We start from the raw sequence: 18421 nt of genomic DNA, 5'->3' as shown, positions 1-18421 counted from the left end.
AAGTAGGTTTGGGAATAGACACAACTGATAAGCCAGCAGCTGAATTAGTGGGAACAAATGAGGATCATTGGTTAATTTGACAAGTTGGTTAAGTAAAGGTTGGTAGGGAAAGCTTTGCTTATGTGTGATATGGCAGAGAAGGGCCATATATTCATATACCTACTTATGGCTAATGTTATACCCATCTTTTATATGGATTAATTGATCATTCATGTCAGAGACACATTATTTACTCTCTTTGGTTATCCCACACTATATTTTACATGTAGTTGGTGCTTCATATATTCAGATCATACACAGAGCTGATGTTTCTCTTGTCTCTCCTCCACTCAATGAGTCTGTGTTCCTTTTCAGTTATCGAAATCAAAATACAGTAGAAATCTAACTTAAGTTCTTCCTGGTCCTCATAGACTTTCCCCAGGATTCCAGGTCACATTGACCCATTCAAATCTAGTTCTTGAAATAGGCTATTTTGCACTGGCTTCCTCCTTATCCTTAGATCTATTATCTCTTAATTAGATTATAAACTCCCTGAGAATGAAACTATGTTTATAGTTCCTGCAGCTTCCCAGAATATCGTTTCTGTGATGGATGCCTGGTTAATAATCATTAATCACTTGCCAGTGGAGTAGCCTCAGGCAGCCACTTACTGGGTCTGATAATACCAAGAAAAATGATTGCCCACTAAGGTTGAAATTGGCAGGAGAGGAGGCGGTCAAAATGCGACAAAACACAAGAAAAATATACTCCCCAGTGTTTCTAGGACTTTAAATAAATTATTTTCCTTCAGTGTCCTCACAGGTAGAATGAGAGACTGGACTAGATCAGTGACTCAAAGGTTTTGGGATCATGATTATCTTTGAGACTCTGATAAAAAGCTAAGGACAATTTACTTAGAAAAAGAAAAGGATGTTCACACATAAAATCTTGCATGTAATATCTTAGAGCCCTCAGACATTTAGACCAAGTGATCTCTAAGATTCCTGCTCACCAGACTGGACTTTAACATTGCCAGTGATCGTGCTTCTTCCCACCAAAATGAACCAGTGAGTCTTGATTACTTGAATCAGCTAATTGGATTTCCCATAGCCACTGCTGACTGCATTGTATCTGCCCCACTGGAACTCCCTCAGCTCTCCACCTTCTAAAGGTCTTCCACTGATCTCCCGACATGCAGGATGCCCAACCCAGCCCTGTCCCACTATTTGGAAAAGGGCTTAAAGAACCTGCTGTGCTGGTGGCTGCCCATCTTTACCTGGGCTGGCAGCACATTCTTAGTTCACTCCTCCTAATGCCTTTTCATTGTTGGGGAAATTGGCAGGCTGGTGTTGCTATGGTGATTTGACTGACAACTTTGTAGTTAAGATAAAATGATTTTCTTGAGTGGAAAAAGATAAAGCTATTGTTTGAGGAGGATCTAAGACAACGCTTTTGCCTGGCTATCTCTCTCTCAACCTCACCTTTGCACCTTTGTACCTTAAGAGACTGAACAACATTTAAATGCAAAACCCATGACAAAATCAGAGGCAAAATATTAAAGGTTTTGAACTGGTTTTCAATCCGCATGAGCTTTCCCCTCTCACTCGGTACAGTGAAATTAAATGCTAATGATTTCAATCCTTGTTCACTGAAAATATAGCTTTCTTTCCTGCGTTAAATGAACAAATACAAAATAATTTCCATTTTTGTGGGGGCCGGAAAGGAGCTGTAGTTTTTACATGAAGATTGTTGCTGATATTTGCAGGTAGCCTTGGGTAAACAATGGCACGTTCCCAGAGCAGTTACCAGTCACTTCCTCTATAAATGCCGCAAGGGAAGCTTAGCAGAGGATAATAGGAGAGTTTTATCTAAAGATCACATCTTCTCTCCCTTGACTTTTAGGTGTCCCCTGTGGCTTTCCTCTGTGAAGTGATTTTGTTCTAATTTGAGTTTGTAAATGTGTTTCCTTCCACCCCGCACTGAGGTTTTCTCTTCGATGACAAAGTTAGTTTACACAAGAAGTCCATCTTTAGGGAAAGGATATCAAAAAAAGAGAAAGGAGCCCTACTTCCTCCAGCGGGCATGCCCTGTGACCTCTGCTTCTCCAAACACGTGAATTCTTATGAGCTACGCCCATGGGCCCACGGACTACTCACCGTGAGCCCGCGGAAGTGCCTTTTACTGGGCTTGAGGGCTGAAGGCCTCCATTTGACTTTCAACAATTCCTGCTAATGAAAAACTAGGTGAGCATATATTAAAGAAATCCGTGTATCATTCAGGCATCTCCTTTCAGCAGAATGAGTCTCTATTTCCTTGCCTGATAGGTTGTTCATAATGGAGAAACATCATCTTTTTTGCGTCCTGCCTTCCTCTACATATCTGTGAGCAGAAGTGTTTAACAATAGAACAACTGAGAGGTGGTGAGGAAGCAACCTAAAAGATGGAGGAGAATAGCCCTTCAATCACTATCACCTCGATTTTTCATCCACTATCAAAGATCTTCTTAATCTAACCTTAACCCATCCACCCAAGTTGGACTCACCATTTATCAGCTGTGTGACCTTGGGCAAGTTACTTACCAGTTCTGTGCCTTAGTCTCCTCTGTAAAAAAAGAGGCAAGGGGTCTTTAATATTAGTATCTACTTCATAAAGGTAGACGTGAGAAGTAAATGAGTTCAAGTATTAGAACAATACTTGGTACTTCACAAGCACTTGATACTTGGTGGCTGTTATTAGGTATTAACTCAAAACCTCCACTCCAACTAGGCCATTCACACTGTCCCCCAGCCACCCATGATAATTCCCCAATTTCACCTTTCAGTTCTTATTACCTAGAATGCTTTCCTTTCTCCCTCTAAGAAGTCTACATAGAGCGACACTGTCTGGTAGAAACACAGTGCAAGCCTATAGGAAATTTGAAGTTTTCTGATAGCGGCATTAAAAAGCTAATAAGAAGCAAGTGAAATTAATTTTAATAATATATATATATATTAACCTACTGAATCCAAAATATGGTCATTTCAACATGTAATCAATGAGGTCTTTTTACATTCTTTTTTTTTTTTCTTTAAAATCCAGTGCACTCTTTACTCTTCTGGCACATCCCAATTCAGACTAGCCACATTTCCGGTGCTGATTAGCCACAAAGGGTAGTGCTGCTGCATTGGGGCCACAGGTAGAGAGTGAGGAGGTGGCCCAGGGCCGCCTCCTGGCTCTGTGATGTGGTCAGTCCCTTAGATCCTGGCTAACCCACACCGAGTGTTTACAATATGACGCCAGGCACTATGCTGAGGATACATATCTCATTTAATCTTTATGACAGCCCTGTCAGATAGGTACTTCTATTACCCCCATTTTACAGATGAGAAAATAGAGACTTCACCAAGTTCAAGAGCAGCTGGGAAATAGTAGAGGCGGGATTTCAGCAGCTCTGTCCGACTCTAGAGCTTGTACTCAACGCTCTCTGCGTATTGCCTCCCAATATGAGCTCGAAGTGAAGGGCTGCATTCTCCACAGGGTTCTTAGAAGGACGTGTGAAAATTCAGCAAGTTGCACAATTTTGTTCAGAGTAAGAATGGCCACGGACAGAATCTTCTTGGGTTTTCCCATGGCAATTCGTGCAATTAGTCACCCTATAAAACTTATATTTGTTTATTTTGTGAACAGATTGTGAATGGATAGAATCTGTGCTCTCTTGACCTCTGAGAACGGGGACTGTCAGGGGAAGGCTTGTTTACAAAACATCTGGAAGGCAGCGTCCTTGAAAATGAACTCCTACGTGAGGATCTTTGCACCGTAGTTAAGTCCGTGCGAGGAAAAGCAGATGATCTTTAAGCAGTGCTTAAAACTGGTCCTAAAAATAATCTACTTGCTTTTATTGGCAGGGACGTAAAGATTCTGACCTACGATTTAGAATCAAGATGACTTTTATATAGGAGATGTTAACCCATTTTTATGTTCAAATGTTCCAGAGTTCAAATGTTGTTAGTTTACACAGCCAGCGAGTTTCCTTTCCCTCTGCTCTTCCTGAACTGCTGCTTCTTGTTTGGTTTTGTTTTTTAATCAATAAAGGCCAGATTTTGACAAGAGTTGGACCTTATTCCAAGAACGGATCCAGATGGACTCCATGGTCATCAAGGGCCTCGATCCAGATACCAATTACCAGTTTGCTGTGCGGGCCGTGAATCCCCATGGCCCCAGCCCCCGCAGCCGGCCCAGCGACACCGTCCGAACCTTCCGTGAGTACCGCGGCCCTCCTGAAGGGCGGGGGGGGGGGGGGGGGGGGGGGGGGGGGGGGGGGGGGGGGGGGGGGAGAGGGGGGGAGCTGCGTTGCTGGAGTTCGTGCATCAGGACCCCCTGACTGGGGTCTCAGTGCCCTGCAGAAGGACAGCCTGGAGTGGGCTCCCCTCAGCCTTTCCCCCTGCAGTTTTCCCAGCCCTGAGGAAGTTAGAAACCCTCGACAGGGCCACAGGCCATTTCTATGTCCAGGAAGTCAACAGAAGATTTATTTTTGCATCATCCTCAGGGAGTTTGAGGTCAGTTTTCTTTCACGATCACAGAACAGACCACATACCAAGATGTTGTGCAGCCTTCCCCCCTCACCCCCGCCCGCTTTTTCATCTTTGGAGAAAATGGGTTCATCTTAGAATCATAGGGGAGAAAATAAGGCTCCTGGGCTCTTTGAGGTTGGTATCTACCTGCAAATGAAGGATGCTCAGGTAAACGGTCCCTCTGATTGGCATCAGGGAGGATCAAAGAGCTCATGGGTGTGCTGATGTCTAGCTGGGGGCCTAGCTGATGGCATAAGGTCCTTTCTGTCATAGCTCCTCTCTGGGGGGCTGGGGGGAGCTTGAGCCAGCGTCTATCAAATCACCTGGGGGTTTTGTAAAAAGTCAGATTCTGATTATGATCTGGGGTTTGAGAAGCTCCCTCATGATTCAAGAACCACACTTCAATTACTTAGACTACCTTGCCAACCCCGGCTTGGAAAATCTTTGTCTTTCGGAATTGGGGGGTACCTTTACAAAAACCTAGAGCCCTGTGTAGTGGGGAGATCTCAGAACTGAAATGTTGAGGCTTCTTTGTTTGAAGACTCTGTGACCTTTTCAGTTTTGCCAATAAATTCCTCCAGATTCCTGTGCAACCCCTGGGTCCTATTTACCCAGGAAAGGAGCTTTCAGAAAAGAAGCCTACCTAACACTGTCAGTTGGTTTTCTGTAGCCCGCACAGAGCCCTATTTTTATTTCTTAGTTGATCTGAATAAACTCCTTCCCTCTCCTCACAAACCAGCCACACAGTTGACTCCCAAGGCCACGGCTGTTTCCAGGCGGGGAGACTCACCAAGTTCCCCAAGTCCTAGGAATTTGGGCTCTTCTGAAAACAACATTTACTCCAACCTTGAATGTCAGGGCTCCTTCCTTCAAATTGAATTGTTGGGGGATATGGGGTATGGTGAAGCCACACCCCACATACACATACCAACACACAAACCCTACATACACAATAACTACGATCACCCAGCAATTGCTTCACTTCTCTTCTTTAGAATTTAAAAACTGAAACTCCCCAGGCATATGGCAAAGGATGAAGCTCCTTCCTAGAAGAAATGTTGAGGATTCTAATGTATTTCAAATCAAAGGAGGGCCTCCTTCTGCTCTTGCTGGATGAGATCTATGCTATAGTCTTTAGCTAGACTTTGTGATGTATGGCCCAAAGTTGGGGTGACAGTAGCTGAGGCAGGATCTGACGGTATTTTGAAAACACTAGTTTCTTTTTTTTTTTTTTTTGAGAAAGATTAGCCCTGAGCTAACATCCGCCGCCAATCCTCCTCTTTTCTCTGAGGAAGACTGGCCCTGAGCTAACATCTGTGCCCATCTACCTCTACTTTATATATGAGACGCCTGCCACAGCATGGCTTGACAAGCGGTGTGTAGGTCTGCACCCAGGATCCAAACAGGTGAACCCCAGGCTGCCGAAGCAGAGTGTGTGAACTTGACTGTGCCACCGGGCAGGCCCTGAAACACTAGTTTCTCTTTTCATATTACAAACTGAGCAAGCCCTCTGTGTTGTGGGCCCACCCTACACTTCCCCAGCATCAACTCCTCTGCTCCCCTTTTGTGAGCAGCCCCATGCTCACCTTTGTCCTTCTATCCCTTTGTATCTCCTTCTCCACGGAGACAGGAAAGTGGAAGAAGGATGAGCTAGAACAACTCGTGCTGGCCCTGGACAGGGGTGCGGAGACTGGAGGCAGGGGAGGGGACGTGGATTGGGGCTTCTTTTGAACTTTTTCTTTTTAAACTGAACACTGGTCTGGTCTTGGAGTTTCTGATAAGTATTTCCCCATGGTCCACGTGGAGGCCAGCTTTGCGAATTAAGTGGGATGAAGCATGCAAAGGCGCTTTACAGATACGTCATGTCTCATCACAATTGATCTCCTGTGTGAAGTAAAATTTTGTCATTTCAAAGTAATTGCATGCAGGGGAGGTGGCTGATTCAGTGAAAACTCTCAATTATGAAATATTCCTAAATAAATATAATTTAACCACTTTTACGTATATATGGTTACTCAAATCAGAGTAACAGAAATAGAATTTATTAGATGGCCTGTTTCATGAATACGTAAGAATGTGCTTTAATTGGTATTTCAATTGTGGTTTTTTCTCGTGATCACTTCTAATGTTTTAGAAAACCCTATATTCTGGCACATTCACACTTCTTATTTTGCTGGGAGTTTAGACTATTAGCTCGCTTCCAAAACCCATTTTTCCATTTATAAAATTACCTAATTACAAAATAGCACTTATCTGAATTATACTAAATTCTAAATATCAGAACTACCATTGCGAAAGCTTTCATGAGCCAGGCTCCGTGCCGAGCGCTTTACTTAGGAAATCCCATATTAATCCCCACCAAACCCTGTGCTGGAGGAATAGTATCCCTTTTTATAGATTTTTTTTTTTAATTGCATCTTTGAAAGGTTATCTACTTTGCCAAGAATAATAATTGTAAAGGCAGGATTTGAACTTGGGTTTGGCTGACTGCAAAGCTACTTCCCAGAGGAAGATTCAAATTTCAACAGGTTCTTATTCACCTAAAGCAAAATAGCACGAGAACAGCAAGGTCAGCAATTCAATAAAGTACAGGGGACAGTCGATGTAGAATCTACGGACCAAAGAAGTTCTGACAGCACAAAACAAACTAGAAAGTTCCTTTCCCTTCTAAAACTTGGAAGGTATACTGTACATACAAAAATGTGAGTGAGCCATGCATGCAGGGCTGAAACTCGACCGGTAAAGCCCTGGGAACTTACAGCCGGCAGCCCTTCTGATTGGTTAGACCCAAACTGAGCCAGTTGGTAACTATTTTGAAGGCCTCCCCGAAGGAATGTGTGAGACCAGTATTTCTACAAGTTGGGCTGCCCCATTCTCATCACTCTTGCTCCTCCCACCTCAAGGTCCTTCCTACATGGGTGTTTTCTTGGTGTGATGCCCACTGTACTCCCTGAACAGCAAACTTCAGAACAGAATGTTCACGCTGACTGCTGAGGACCAGAGCGTCCCAGGGGAACTCTGAGATCCCGCCCTGGAGACCGCCCCTCACTGGGCTCCTCTGTTGCCTCTTTTAGGCTTACATCCACCTCCTTTCATAAGGAAGGCTAACACTCCAGCCCATTAATGCCAGATCCTATTAGCAGCTTAACTGCTTAATGTGGCAGTTGGTGATCCTGGCGGCTCTTAGGTCTGTAGTTGCTGAAAGCCAGGGCCCAGCGTTGCCTTAACTGCTGCTCAGCCTGAGTGAGGAGGAAGGGGGATTTTGGTGGCTTCACTGAAGTGTTGCTCAATGTCCACATCTAACCTCAGCTCCACAATGTCACAAGTAAGGTGGGGAGAAAATATTCAGATGTCTTAGTGTCCAGGTCCTCTAATGAGAAATAGAGTCATTTCAGTGACCTTGAAAAATAATGATATTATATTTACTTCCATCCCCTCACCAGAGACTCAGCACACACATCAGTGCCTCTTCTGTTCCTGAGGGAAATGCAAAGAAGACAAAGATTACAATCTCTCCCTCCTTACCCTTCCTATGTATTTTTTCCTCAAGAAAGAAATACTAACAACATTAGAATTTGCCTTATTATTCCATAGTATTATTTTGGCCCTGTGTTGGATCTTATAAGTTGGCCAATCAGAACAGGGGATTCTGTAGAGCATCACAGACATGCATACACATGTGTGTCTTCGTAGGACATGCATTGGCCCATCTGGTGGTGACCTGTTAGCTGGGATCCAAGCTTAACTTGATCAAGAAGGATGGAACAAGTAATAAAGAATATGAACTACAAATAATAGAAATGGCAGAAGTCAAAAAGTATTTTCTTTCTTTCTGCCAAAGACAAATGAAATGAAATTAAAAATGACTCCCCTGTGTGACCAACTCTAGGATTCTATAAGCTTCCCTGAGAATGCAGCTGGGTTCTAGCACCCTCAACCATTTAATTTCTTGTGTTCTATCCTCATACTCCAAGGAGAGAAAGAACCAATCAGTTCATCACTGAACTGAAATGGGTGTCCTCGGGGCAGTTCCCAACAGAATGTGTTCTTTTGTTCCTAGTAAAAGTCATTCTGCACTTTCCTGCCTCAGGGCTTTTGCACCTGCTGTTTCCTCTGCCTGGAACTCTCTCTCCTCAGATCTTGCCATAACCACTCCCCTCATAACTCAGCTGTCACTTCCTCAGACAGGCTTCGCTGAACTTCACACTCACTTAGCCCCTTCTCTGCTTTATTTTCTCCACAGCCCTTCACTGCCTGAAACTCTTTCATTATCTGTATCTCCCCTCCAGGGTTCGCTCCATCCTGGAGTTGGAATGACTCGTTCGAGGGTGCATTCCCAACATGCTGTACAAAGTAGGTGCTCAATAAAGATTTACTGAGTACGCAAATGACTGAATGCGACTTAACAAGACAAGAGCCTGTGACTACTTTTTAGGCTGGATGCCTTTCTACTGCTGCTGTCAGGGAAATTCAAAGAGAAGATGGGAAGAGAAAGTTGGTCTAGAAACCCACCAGGCCAAAAGTGGGTTTCCCCATTGGCAAGGTTCACAGGCAAAGTAGAACTCCCAGAATTGTGATGTGACACAAATAAGAAAAAAGTTGACTAAAAGAGGAAAGGAAAAAAAGAAGGAAGGGAGAAAGCAAACCCAGGGAGTGTAAGTTCAAGGCAGTAAGGATGGAAAGGAGGCCTTTGAGAGAGATTCCAGTGATCGATTTGCTGATTGAGTACAATATGCTAATAAGGGGGTGAGGAGGGAGAGACATTTTCTCTCTCTCTTTCAAACCAAGCCCTCATTTTACCCCTGTGTTCTTTCCTCATCATTAGAATAAGCTTTAACATTTCTATACTAAATTAGAGTACATATTTCCCCTGGTCCTAATAAACCTAATAATAGTCTCAGATCCTCAGAAATTGCAGAGGAAGGTGTGATAGATGTTTGGTTTTTGACATACTCTCCTCCCCACGATCCATTTTCTTCAACAATTTCAGAAACTTCTCTTCTACTGAGCAGAGACAATGCACCCTGGTGCAAATCAATCAAAATTTCTACAAAAAACCTGATTCCACGATGTTTCCTGCCCCCATCTCCCACTTTTCTTGCCCCTGCCTTCCTGCTTTCTCAGACATCGCTCTGTCTAGGGGTTGCTGGTTGTGTATCTGTTTACACCCTTGTCATGCAAACGTCCACGTGTGAATCTGGCTGTTGCTCAGTTTTGCCCTGAGACTTAGGCTCTTGTTAATTGCCTGACTGTGTCCCCAGAGACCAGCTCAGCATGCTAGGATTCCTGGGTACACGTCTTCACATCTGTAGCCACAAAAAAGACTCCCTTTATCCCCAGTCGCTAGGAAGGGCTCCTATTTGGTAGCAATGCCACAGTGAGCAGAGGGGAAGCAGGTGGGGACAGAAGGTAGTGGCATGCACTAGGGATGGTTAGGAAGCAATCAGGAAGGGGCTGGAAGCAGCTTCTTCCAAAATCCTTGGGACTTATTATCACCTTCCTTCAGCTTCCGTATAGCCTGCTACCTCTTTTGGTCAGTGCCTGTGAAAAGTCCTCATCAATCCTTGAAAGCTTCTCACTGCCTTCAAACACTGTACCTTTAAACAGAGCAGAATCTGGGAGGCATGTCCGGGTCTGAGGGCCAGGAGAACAGTTCTCTTATTACCTTGCAGTGAGACCTTCTCGGGAAAGTCACTTCACCCTTCTGGGGCTCGGTGTTCTCATCTCTAAAATGGGTACAATAATGTCTGAGGTAGGTAATATTTTTTACTTCTCAAGATTATTTTGAAGAAATGCATGTGAAACAGAGATTATGACATCTGCTCACTTTTCAAGATGAAGGAGATGTTGTTCATACGTGTGCCCTCCATGCATAATTACTGAAAGATGGTATAACTGACCCGGGTGATTACCAGCCTGTCTGTCGCTTGTTCTTTATGACTCCGCACCCTGAGCTCTTCTCTTGGGACTTGAAGACATTAGAATGTCAGAATTCAGAAACAAAGGGTCAGGAGCAGAACTTCCCTGACAGAAGTGGAACAATAGAAGAGGCCACATGAGTTAGGGCAAGTAGAATCATTAGGATGGGTCTTGGTTGATTGGTTGGTTGGTTGGCTGGTTAGTTTTGAAAGACTACAGATTTAAAAGACATCAGAGAATTAAAACTGCAAGGTCTGATGAGCTTTGCTGACAATAACAATGCCTATCTTTTACCGCTCAAGCACACCCTAGATTCAGGCAAAAAGAAAAAGAAAGGAAATCCCCCACAGAGTTACCATACTGTACCTCTAGTTTTGGTTTGTTTGTTTTTTGGGAAAGATTAGCCCCCAGCTAACTGTGGCAAATCCTCCTCTTTTTGCTGAGGAAGACTGGCCCTGTGCTAACATCCATGCCCATCTTCCTCTACTTTATATGTGGGACGCCTACCACAGCATGGCATGCCAAGTGCTGCTATGTCCATACCCGGATCTGAACTGGCGAACCCCGGGCCACTGAGAAGTGGAACGTGCACACTTAACCACTGTGCCACTGAGCCGGCCCCTGTTTGTTTGTTTTTAACGTCCCAAAAGCTAACCATTTATTTAGACAGGGGTCAGCAAATTTTTCTGTAAAGGACAAGGTAGTAAATATTTTGGGATTTTTCAAGTCACTTCTGCTATCGAAGCATGAAAACAGCCATAGACAAGAAAATATCTGTGTGACTGTGATCCAATAAAACTTTATCCATGGACACAGAAATCTGAATTTCATATAATTTTCATGTGTCACAAAAGGTTATTCTTTTTTTAACTTTTGGTCAACCATTTAAGGATATAAAAGCCATTCTTAACTCATGTACTGTTAAAAATCATTAAAGAAGACAATTTTGTTGACACAAACAGACAAGGAGAACTGCAGAATGGGGTGGGAGGTGGGAGACTTTTACGGGCTAAAGAATGAGCAACAAGGAAGAGAAAATGGAAGATGGGTATAGAAGAAGGAAATAAGTATAGTGCTCAGAGTTGTCTTGGCATTTGGGCATTGGCTGACTGGATATACTGCGTTTCTAGTCAAGCAGAGCGTTTACTGGGAGGTTGTCTTAGTTTCAGTTTGCTGATTTGACATCCCCGGCAGAAGCAGCTCCATCTTGGGCCTAGAAATTTGTTTCAACAATACGAAAACGGGTGGCAGTCCAGATTTGGCCTATGGGACGAAGTTTGCTGACCTCTGTAGTATATTGCTGGGGTTTTGTCCCCTAAATTTTGTGAGATTCTCCAGGAAATTTGGGGAAACCTCTCATGGGTAGCAATTTTGTGAAACTTGGAAGGCATCCATTAGTGCCTAGTAACAAAATTGTCCGCTTGATAGAAATCCCGGCAATTTAATTTGCACATGAATGTTCTAAAATATATAGGAGATCTGGAGAGCTTGCTTGCAACCTAACTGCCTTTGGACAGGTTTGTGCTGCTGTCAAAAGAGAAACAGAGAGAGAGGCTGCTCTGCTTGGCGTTGCTCCAGGAGCCTGGGCTAGGCCTATAAATTGGTGAACTTCGCGTATTTGTAAATCTTTAGACTGTAAGGCAAAAAAGGGAACAGGAGGAAGAGCAAATCATTTGTTTCACTCATAGCCTAGACCAATCTGCATTTTAAGTATGCGGTCTGTGCATAAACATAACTTCAAATGCGATTTTACATTCAGATGCCCTCCACCGTAATCACTCTATTGATTTGCTGATGCCTCGATGCATGTAAATCTGAGTAACACTCATTTGCGCAACTTTATTGGTTCTTAAGGGGATGATTCACTTTGCTGTGTAAATACCTGCTACCTATTAATTGCTCTTCTGAGGCCTTTGTACATCTTACATTACCGTACATTCACGTATAATCAGTACACCAATATCTTACCCCCGCTGGCTAGATACGGAAGAAAGACTAAAACAAATGATAAGAAAGTATGATTTTCAAAAAAAACGGCATGCAAGGTGCTCCAGTGTCCATCGTAGCATCTATTCAATCAGTCAGCTGGTATTTAGCAGCCACGTGGTAAGCAACCATATATTATTTATTCTACTCTGTCTCAATGGATTTTTAAACCTTAATATAGTGAAGTGAGTAATACACAAATATCCTTTACCTATTTCTCCTTTGTTATCTTCCATTTTCTTATTACTCCTTTTGTTCTCTTTCCTTTATACTCATCGTTTCATAGTTAATCTTTTTTGTTCTTTCCTTTGGAGCACTTCTTGCTTTTACACAATTTCCTTTGGGATCATTTCTTAGCGTCTGAATCCCTCAGTCTCTTATGTTCTTTGATGAGAGAGTAGGGCCACAATTGTGGGTTGGCACAGAGAGGAGGTCTATGAAACCAGCTTAACACAGTGAGAGGCTGAGTCTAATGGATCCATCTGATTATGTGACCAAGTAAGAAACAAATATGCACAAATATGTGCAAGTGAGAGGCAACCACATGAGAAAAGATGACTTTTCTAATGATTTTGATACCAAACCTCTTAATCTCAAGTTCATGTGCCTGATGCACAGGAAGCAAAACACTGAGACATCGGTGCTTGGAGATGGAGAAAGATTTATTCGAATTGGCCAAAACGAGTAGATGGGAGCCTGGGTTCTCTGAAATCCACCTGTCCAGGGACAGAAAGCAGGGGGGTTTTATGGAGCTAAGGGGCTTGGCAGGAGGAGCTTCAGGGGAACAAACTAGTCTCTCCTGATAAGCCCTTGGCAATCTGACTTCTGGGTTTCACCGGCTGCAGAGGGCCAGCCGTCAGTGATCCCGAAGGCGTTCTCTTTCTTCTGCAAAACAAGTTCACAAATCCTCTGGAAAACTAGCTCACAACTCCTCTAGACCCCTGAGTCACCCCTCAAGTTAAACAGGAAGAACAGCAAATTGGTTTAACATCTACAGTACCCCTCAGGTGCCCAGCTTCAATCTCAGGTGTCACCAGGCTCCTAGCAGGAAACAGAGGCACCTGCAACTGGGTAATTTAAAGTGAGTTTTGTAAAGGAATTGTTTGAAAGAGTTTTGGGTGGATGTAAGGAGATCAAGAGGGGTCAATTACCAGCATCTGGAGACAGACAAGGAGGGCCATCAGGCAAGCGCTGTAACCTTCAGACACGTGTCCCATGACACCCTCGTTGAGTGGAAGTTGGAGAGCAAATGCTCTGACTCCATTCCTCCCTCTGTCCCCTCTCCCGTGGTGCTTCCAGAGCTGCAGAACACGGCTGGAGGCCATACAGGGAAGCTCCCCGGGGCCCAGGGCAGAGCAGAGAAGGGTAGAGGTGGATCTTGGGGAACAGAGGGAAGGGATCCACCACAAGAAGTAATAGTATCATTTATATAATAAGAAATAGGTGCCTTTCATGTGGACTCCAAAAATATGGATTATCTTTTGGTCTTCCACTCTTACAGATTACAAGAGCACAGATCTTACCTTGTTCATCTTTGCCTACATAGCATATTGCCTTGAACGAAGGAGATAATCACGTCTCACAGCCAAATCTTTGTTGACTGAGAGCTTATAAGCTCAGAGAGCTAGAAAACACTACCTCTTCATTTTTCACAGGGGGAAACTGAGGCCCAGAATGACTCAGTAGCCCTCTCAGGGTCTCTCAGTGGCAGATCCTAGATAAGAACCCAGCCCTGTGGTTACCTTGTTTTCAACTTGATTCCTCAAGTTCATGGGATTCATTTTTTTCTAAAGAATCCATTCCCTAAGTTATTCTACAATATATCCATTTACTCTTTCATACAAATATTTAGTGCCCCCTGTGTGCCAGGCACTGTTTCAGATGCTGGGAATTCAGCAGAGAACAAAACAGACAAGAGGAATCCCTGACCTCACAGAGCTTACATTCTAGTCAGGACAGACAGACAGTGAACAGATACATTGAAAAATGTGTGGGGACAGCCCAGTGGCATAGTGGTTGGGTTCATGCACTCTGCTTAGGTAGCCCGGGGTTCACAGGTTCAGATCCTGGGCGCGGACCTAGCACTCCTCATCAAGCCATGCTGTGGCACAATCCCACATAAAATAGAAGAAGATTGGCGCTGATGTTAGTTCAACAACAATCTTCCTCAAGCAAAAAGAGGAAGATTGGCAACAGATGTTTGCTCAGGGCCAATCTTCCTCACCAAAAAAATACATATATATATAGATAACACATCAGATGATGATAAGGGCTATGGAGAAAAACAAAACAAGAAAGAGGGTGGGCAGTCAGAGGAAGCCTCCTGAGAACGTGACATTTGAGTAAGGACAGGGCAAACTTTCTGGATATAAATCGATTGCTCTATGTATGTATGTATGTATGTATCTTTCTATCTATCTATCTATCTATTTATCTATCTATCTATCTATCTATCTATCTGTCTATCTGTCTATCTATGTATCCATCCATCCATCCACGTGGGGGAAGAGCGCTCCAGGCAAATGCTGAGGCCCTGATGCAGAAGCGTCCTGAGGTGTTCAGGGAAGAGCCAGGAGGCCTGTGTGGCCGGATTAGGGTCGTCTGGGGAAGAAGCTTGCAAGGACGTGAGGTCAGAGAGAGAGGGAGGTCACACTGGAGGCTGATTACGACCTTGCAGGCCGTTGGACTTTACTTTTTCTCGGAAAGAGATGGGAAGACTGGGAGGGTTAGTTTGAGGGCTGAGTCTTGACCAGAGTTATGAAAAGACCTTATACTTAGGTTTCAACAAAAATCATTCTCATTGGTATGAGAAGGACGGTCTGTAGAGGGCCAAGGGCAGGAGGAAGGAGACCGATTAAGGAAACCATTGCAATAATCCCAAAGCAGAGCTTTTTTGTTGTCTCTAAATAGAAAAAGTAATGCATACTTATTATTAGAAAAAAAATTCCAACAACATAAAATAACGTAAAAAAATCCAAATGAAAATTGTCTCTAATCTCAGCATCCAGACATAACCACTATTAACATTTTGATGTGTAATCTTCCAGGATTTTTTTAATCCAATGATGAGATCATAGCACACATACTTTTTCTGTGTAACAAAATACTGTACACATCTTTTTATGTGAGTAAATGTAGATCTACATGATTGATTTTAATAACAACAGTGTATTCCATTGTACAGCTCCACCACAGTTACTTAACTAATTCTGTATTGATGGACATTTAGGTTGTTTCGCTGGTGTTATATACACAGCTGGGGCTCCTGATAGCGCTCTTGCTTAGCTTTTGGCTTGTCAAGTGTATGTTTCCCCTTTGATATCTCATGAAGCAGAGCGGGTCAGGGCTGTGACCTCTCCCTTATGCTTATTGATGGACGGAGTAATGTGTGCAGCCCCTGGGTAATACGGATAGCACTTGAAACCCAACTCTTTTGCCTGCTATTCTAGTGATTAGTAAATATTTTGATAGATAGTATTCATACTAAAGCAGGGTGTTGACAGACACTTTGAGACAAAAATCTTTTTGAAAGGAAAAAGGTGATCTTCTATAAGGCTGAAACTGTCTATTTTTGAAGCTCCTGGTCTCATATTGGGAGTTTTGGTTCCAGCTTCTCATTCCCACTTGTCTGGAGAGCCAGAGATCCGTCACAGAGCTTGGATTAGTGCTGCCACTTGACTTCAACCCTAGCATCTGCCATATTTAATAGTGTAAATAGGTGTCCATTCTGGCCCAGTGAAATGTTTCTCCTAGCAATAGTCTTGATCACGTGGTCATAAAGGGATTCCAGAGACCAACCGATGGTGAGGATCACAAACTTTAGGGAACCACCACCAACGCTCACTCCTCGGGAGGAAGTACGAAGTCTCGGTCATCCAGCAGGTGGCGGCAGCTCCCAAGTCATCCAGCAGATGGCGGTAGCTCCCAAGTCATCCAGCAGGTGGCGGCAGCTCACAGACTTTCAGAGCCCTCATGGCCCTTGAGCATCAGGTTGGAGTCACTTGAAGTGGTTGAGATGAGGGCACAAGAGAGAAGCTCCAGCACGTTACCTCAGATGATTGCCGCCTTCTGTGATTAACTATTCCCAACCAAAACGGGAGAGGGCCACTACGTTTAGATTTTAGTTTTTGCAATGGAAAGAAAAGTTCACAAGCGGAAACTGAAATCTCTTCCATGATCTGAGGCCTTTGTAATATCTTACTTACATTCAGCGCTGAGCCCTAATGGGGCAAAGAACTGATGCAGTAAATTTCTTTCTAAAATAAAATGAAATAAAGGACTGTCAAATTCAGAAAGAATTAGAACAATGAAAATTAAAAGAGTGAACGATAAGAAAGCTATAAACAACTTGAAGTTGAACCAGGCCTTTTTGTTTTCGTTCTGTTTTTGCTTTGCACATCACCACTGGTAATTATTTACACTAATCTGGAAAAATGTCTTGGTGATGCTCAACCAAGTAAAGAATTTGGTTTCTGAGTCCACAGTGATTATTTCACTTGTTTAAGTATATGTTTATCAGTTCATTTTAAAAATGTGCATTCAGGGGCTGGCCCTGTGGCCGAGTGGTTAAGTTTGCGCTTTCTGCTTCCTTGGCTCAGGGTTTCGCTGGTTGGAATCCTGGGCACGGACGTGCCACCGCTCATCAAGCCATGCTGAGGCGGTGTCCCACATGCCAGAACTAGAAGGACCCACAACTGAAAATACACAACTATGTACTAGGGGGCTTTGGGGAGAAAAAGGAAAAATAAAATCTTAAGGAAAAAAATAAATAAAAATGTGCATTCAATGCCTATAATGTGCCAGGCAATTTCTGGGTGCTGGGGTCCTAGCAGTAAACAAATAGACAAGTCCTGCCCTCATGGAGCTTATACATGGGAGAATCAGTCTCAGTACGTAAACAGATGATGAAATAAGTATATATTACCTTACATAAATAATATGTCCTTAATGATAAGTGTTAAGAGGAAAAGAGGAGGTGTGAGAGGGCATAGAGGATGGCGAGAGCTGCTGTTTTCAATAGGCTATCAAGGAAGGCTTCTCTTCAAAAGGGAGATTTGAGCAGAGTCTCTCCATGTGCTGGGAGCAGCAAGTGCAAAGGTCCTGGGGTGAGAGCAGGCTTAGGATATTCTAGGAACCGTAAGGAGGTTCATGTGACAGAAACATGGTAAGTGAGGAGGAGAATGATAAGAAATGAGGTCAGAAAGGTAGCCAGAAGCCAGCGGGCAGACCACGTCCAAACTGTAGGTCCTAGTGAGGAAAAGAAAAAGTAGAGAGCCAAACCAAAATCATGGAATTTTGGAACTGGTTTAAGGACCTAGTGAAACTTCCACAATTTTCTGATAAGAAATTGAAACATCCCAGATTATGTGACTCATTCTGGGTCACAGTTAGCTGCCTCGAGCGCTAGATTCTTGGGACTGTCTGGCCAGTGCTCCTTGCATTTCCTGCGCTCCTCTCTGGTGCACAGACCCCATGGCATGCACGGCTGGGCCCTTCCACGTCAGAGCAGCATCACTTCTTGCCCCCCGATGTTTAGTTTCCCGCTCATCCCCCATGTGCTTGTAGTTCCTCTGCAGAGCTGAGGGACTGTTGCTTCCATGGTCCCAAGTGGCGACCTTCCACGTGAGTTTCCTGAGACACTGCTTCCACGGCAAGGCTCTACTTCTGTCGTCCAGAAGTGCTGGGATTCCTCCTCCTTTCTCCAAGAGCACCTCTGGACCCTGAGCACTTTCTGTGCCCTGTGCACACCCTCTAGCCACATGAGTGAGAGTCCTGTGGTTAGACTGAAGACGTTCTGTGCAGTCCGAGCGGCCCCTAGGGACCTGGTTGTACGCCTGATGGGGTTAAGAAGATCTTCCGATGCAGTAGGCTCCTGCAGGATCTTTGCTTCAGATCTGCTGTATCCATTTCTTAAAGGTTGCCTCAATGCTCACCATTATTGGGGGCACCATAGGGTAGACGTTCTCACCTGGGGGTGATTTTTGCCC

General features: G+C 43.9%; 1 protein-coding gene across 3 annotated transcripts in view; it reads left to right on the top strand.

Annotated features, from left to right (window-relative positions):
* EGFLAM (EGF like, fibronectin type III and laminin G domains) overlaps positions 1 to 18421 on the top strand; it is a 172765-nt gene that overhangs the window by 89095 nt on the left and 65249 nt on the right. For 2 of the 3 annotated variants that reach the window (XM_014831261.3, XM_070519746.1), the window contains exon 6: positions 4051 to 4217. In XM_014831261.3, the coding sequence (XP_014686747.2) occupies positions 4051 to 4217 (167 nt within the window). Of the gene's footprint in view, positions 1 to 2085; positions 2223 to 4050; positions 4218 to 18421 lie in introns of those variants that run through there. The other variant, XM_044779406.2, reaches the window with a different exon arrangement.

Source organism: Equus asinus, chromosome 10 (assembly GCF_041296235.1).
Source record: "Equus asinus isolate D_3611 breed Donkey chromosome 10, EquAss-T2T_v2, whole genome shotgun sequence".
Lineage (NCBI taxonomy): Eukaryota > Metazoa > Chordata > Mammalia > Perissodactyla > Equidae > Equus > Equus asinus.
The sequence above is the reverse complement of the archived record's forward strand: the minus strand, read 5'-3'. Positions and strand labels throughout refer to the sequence as shown.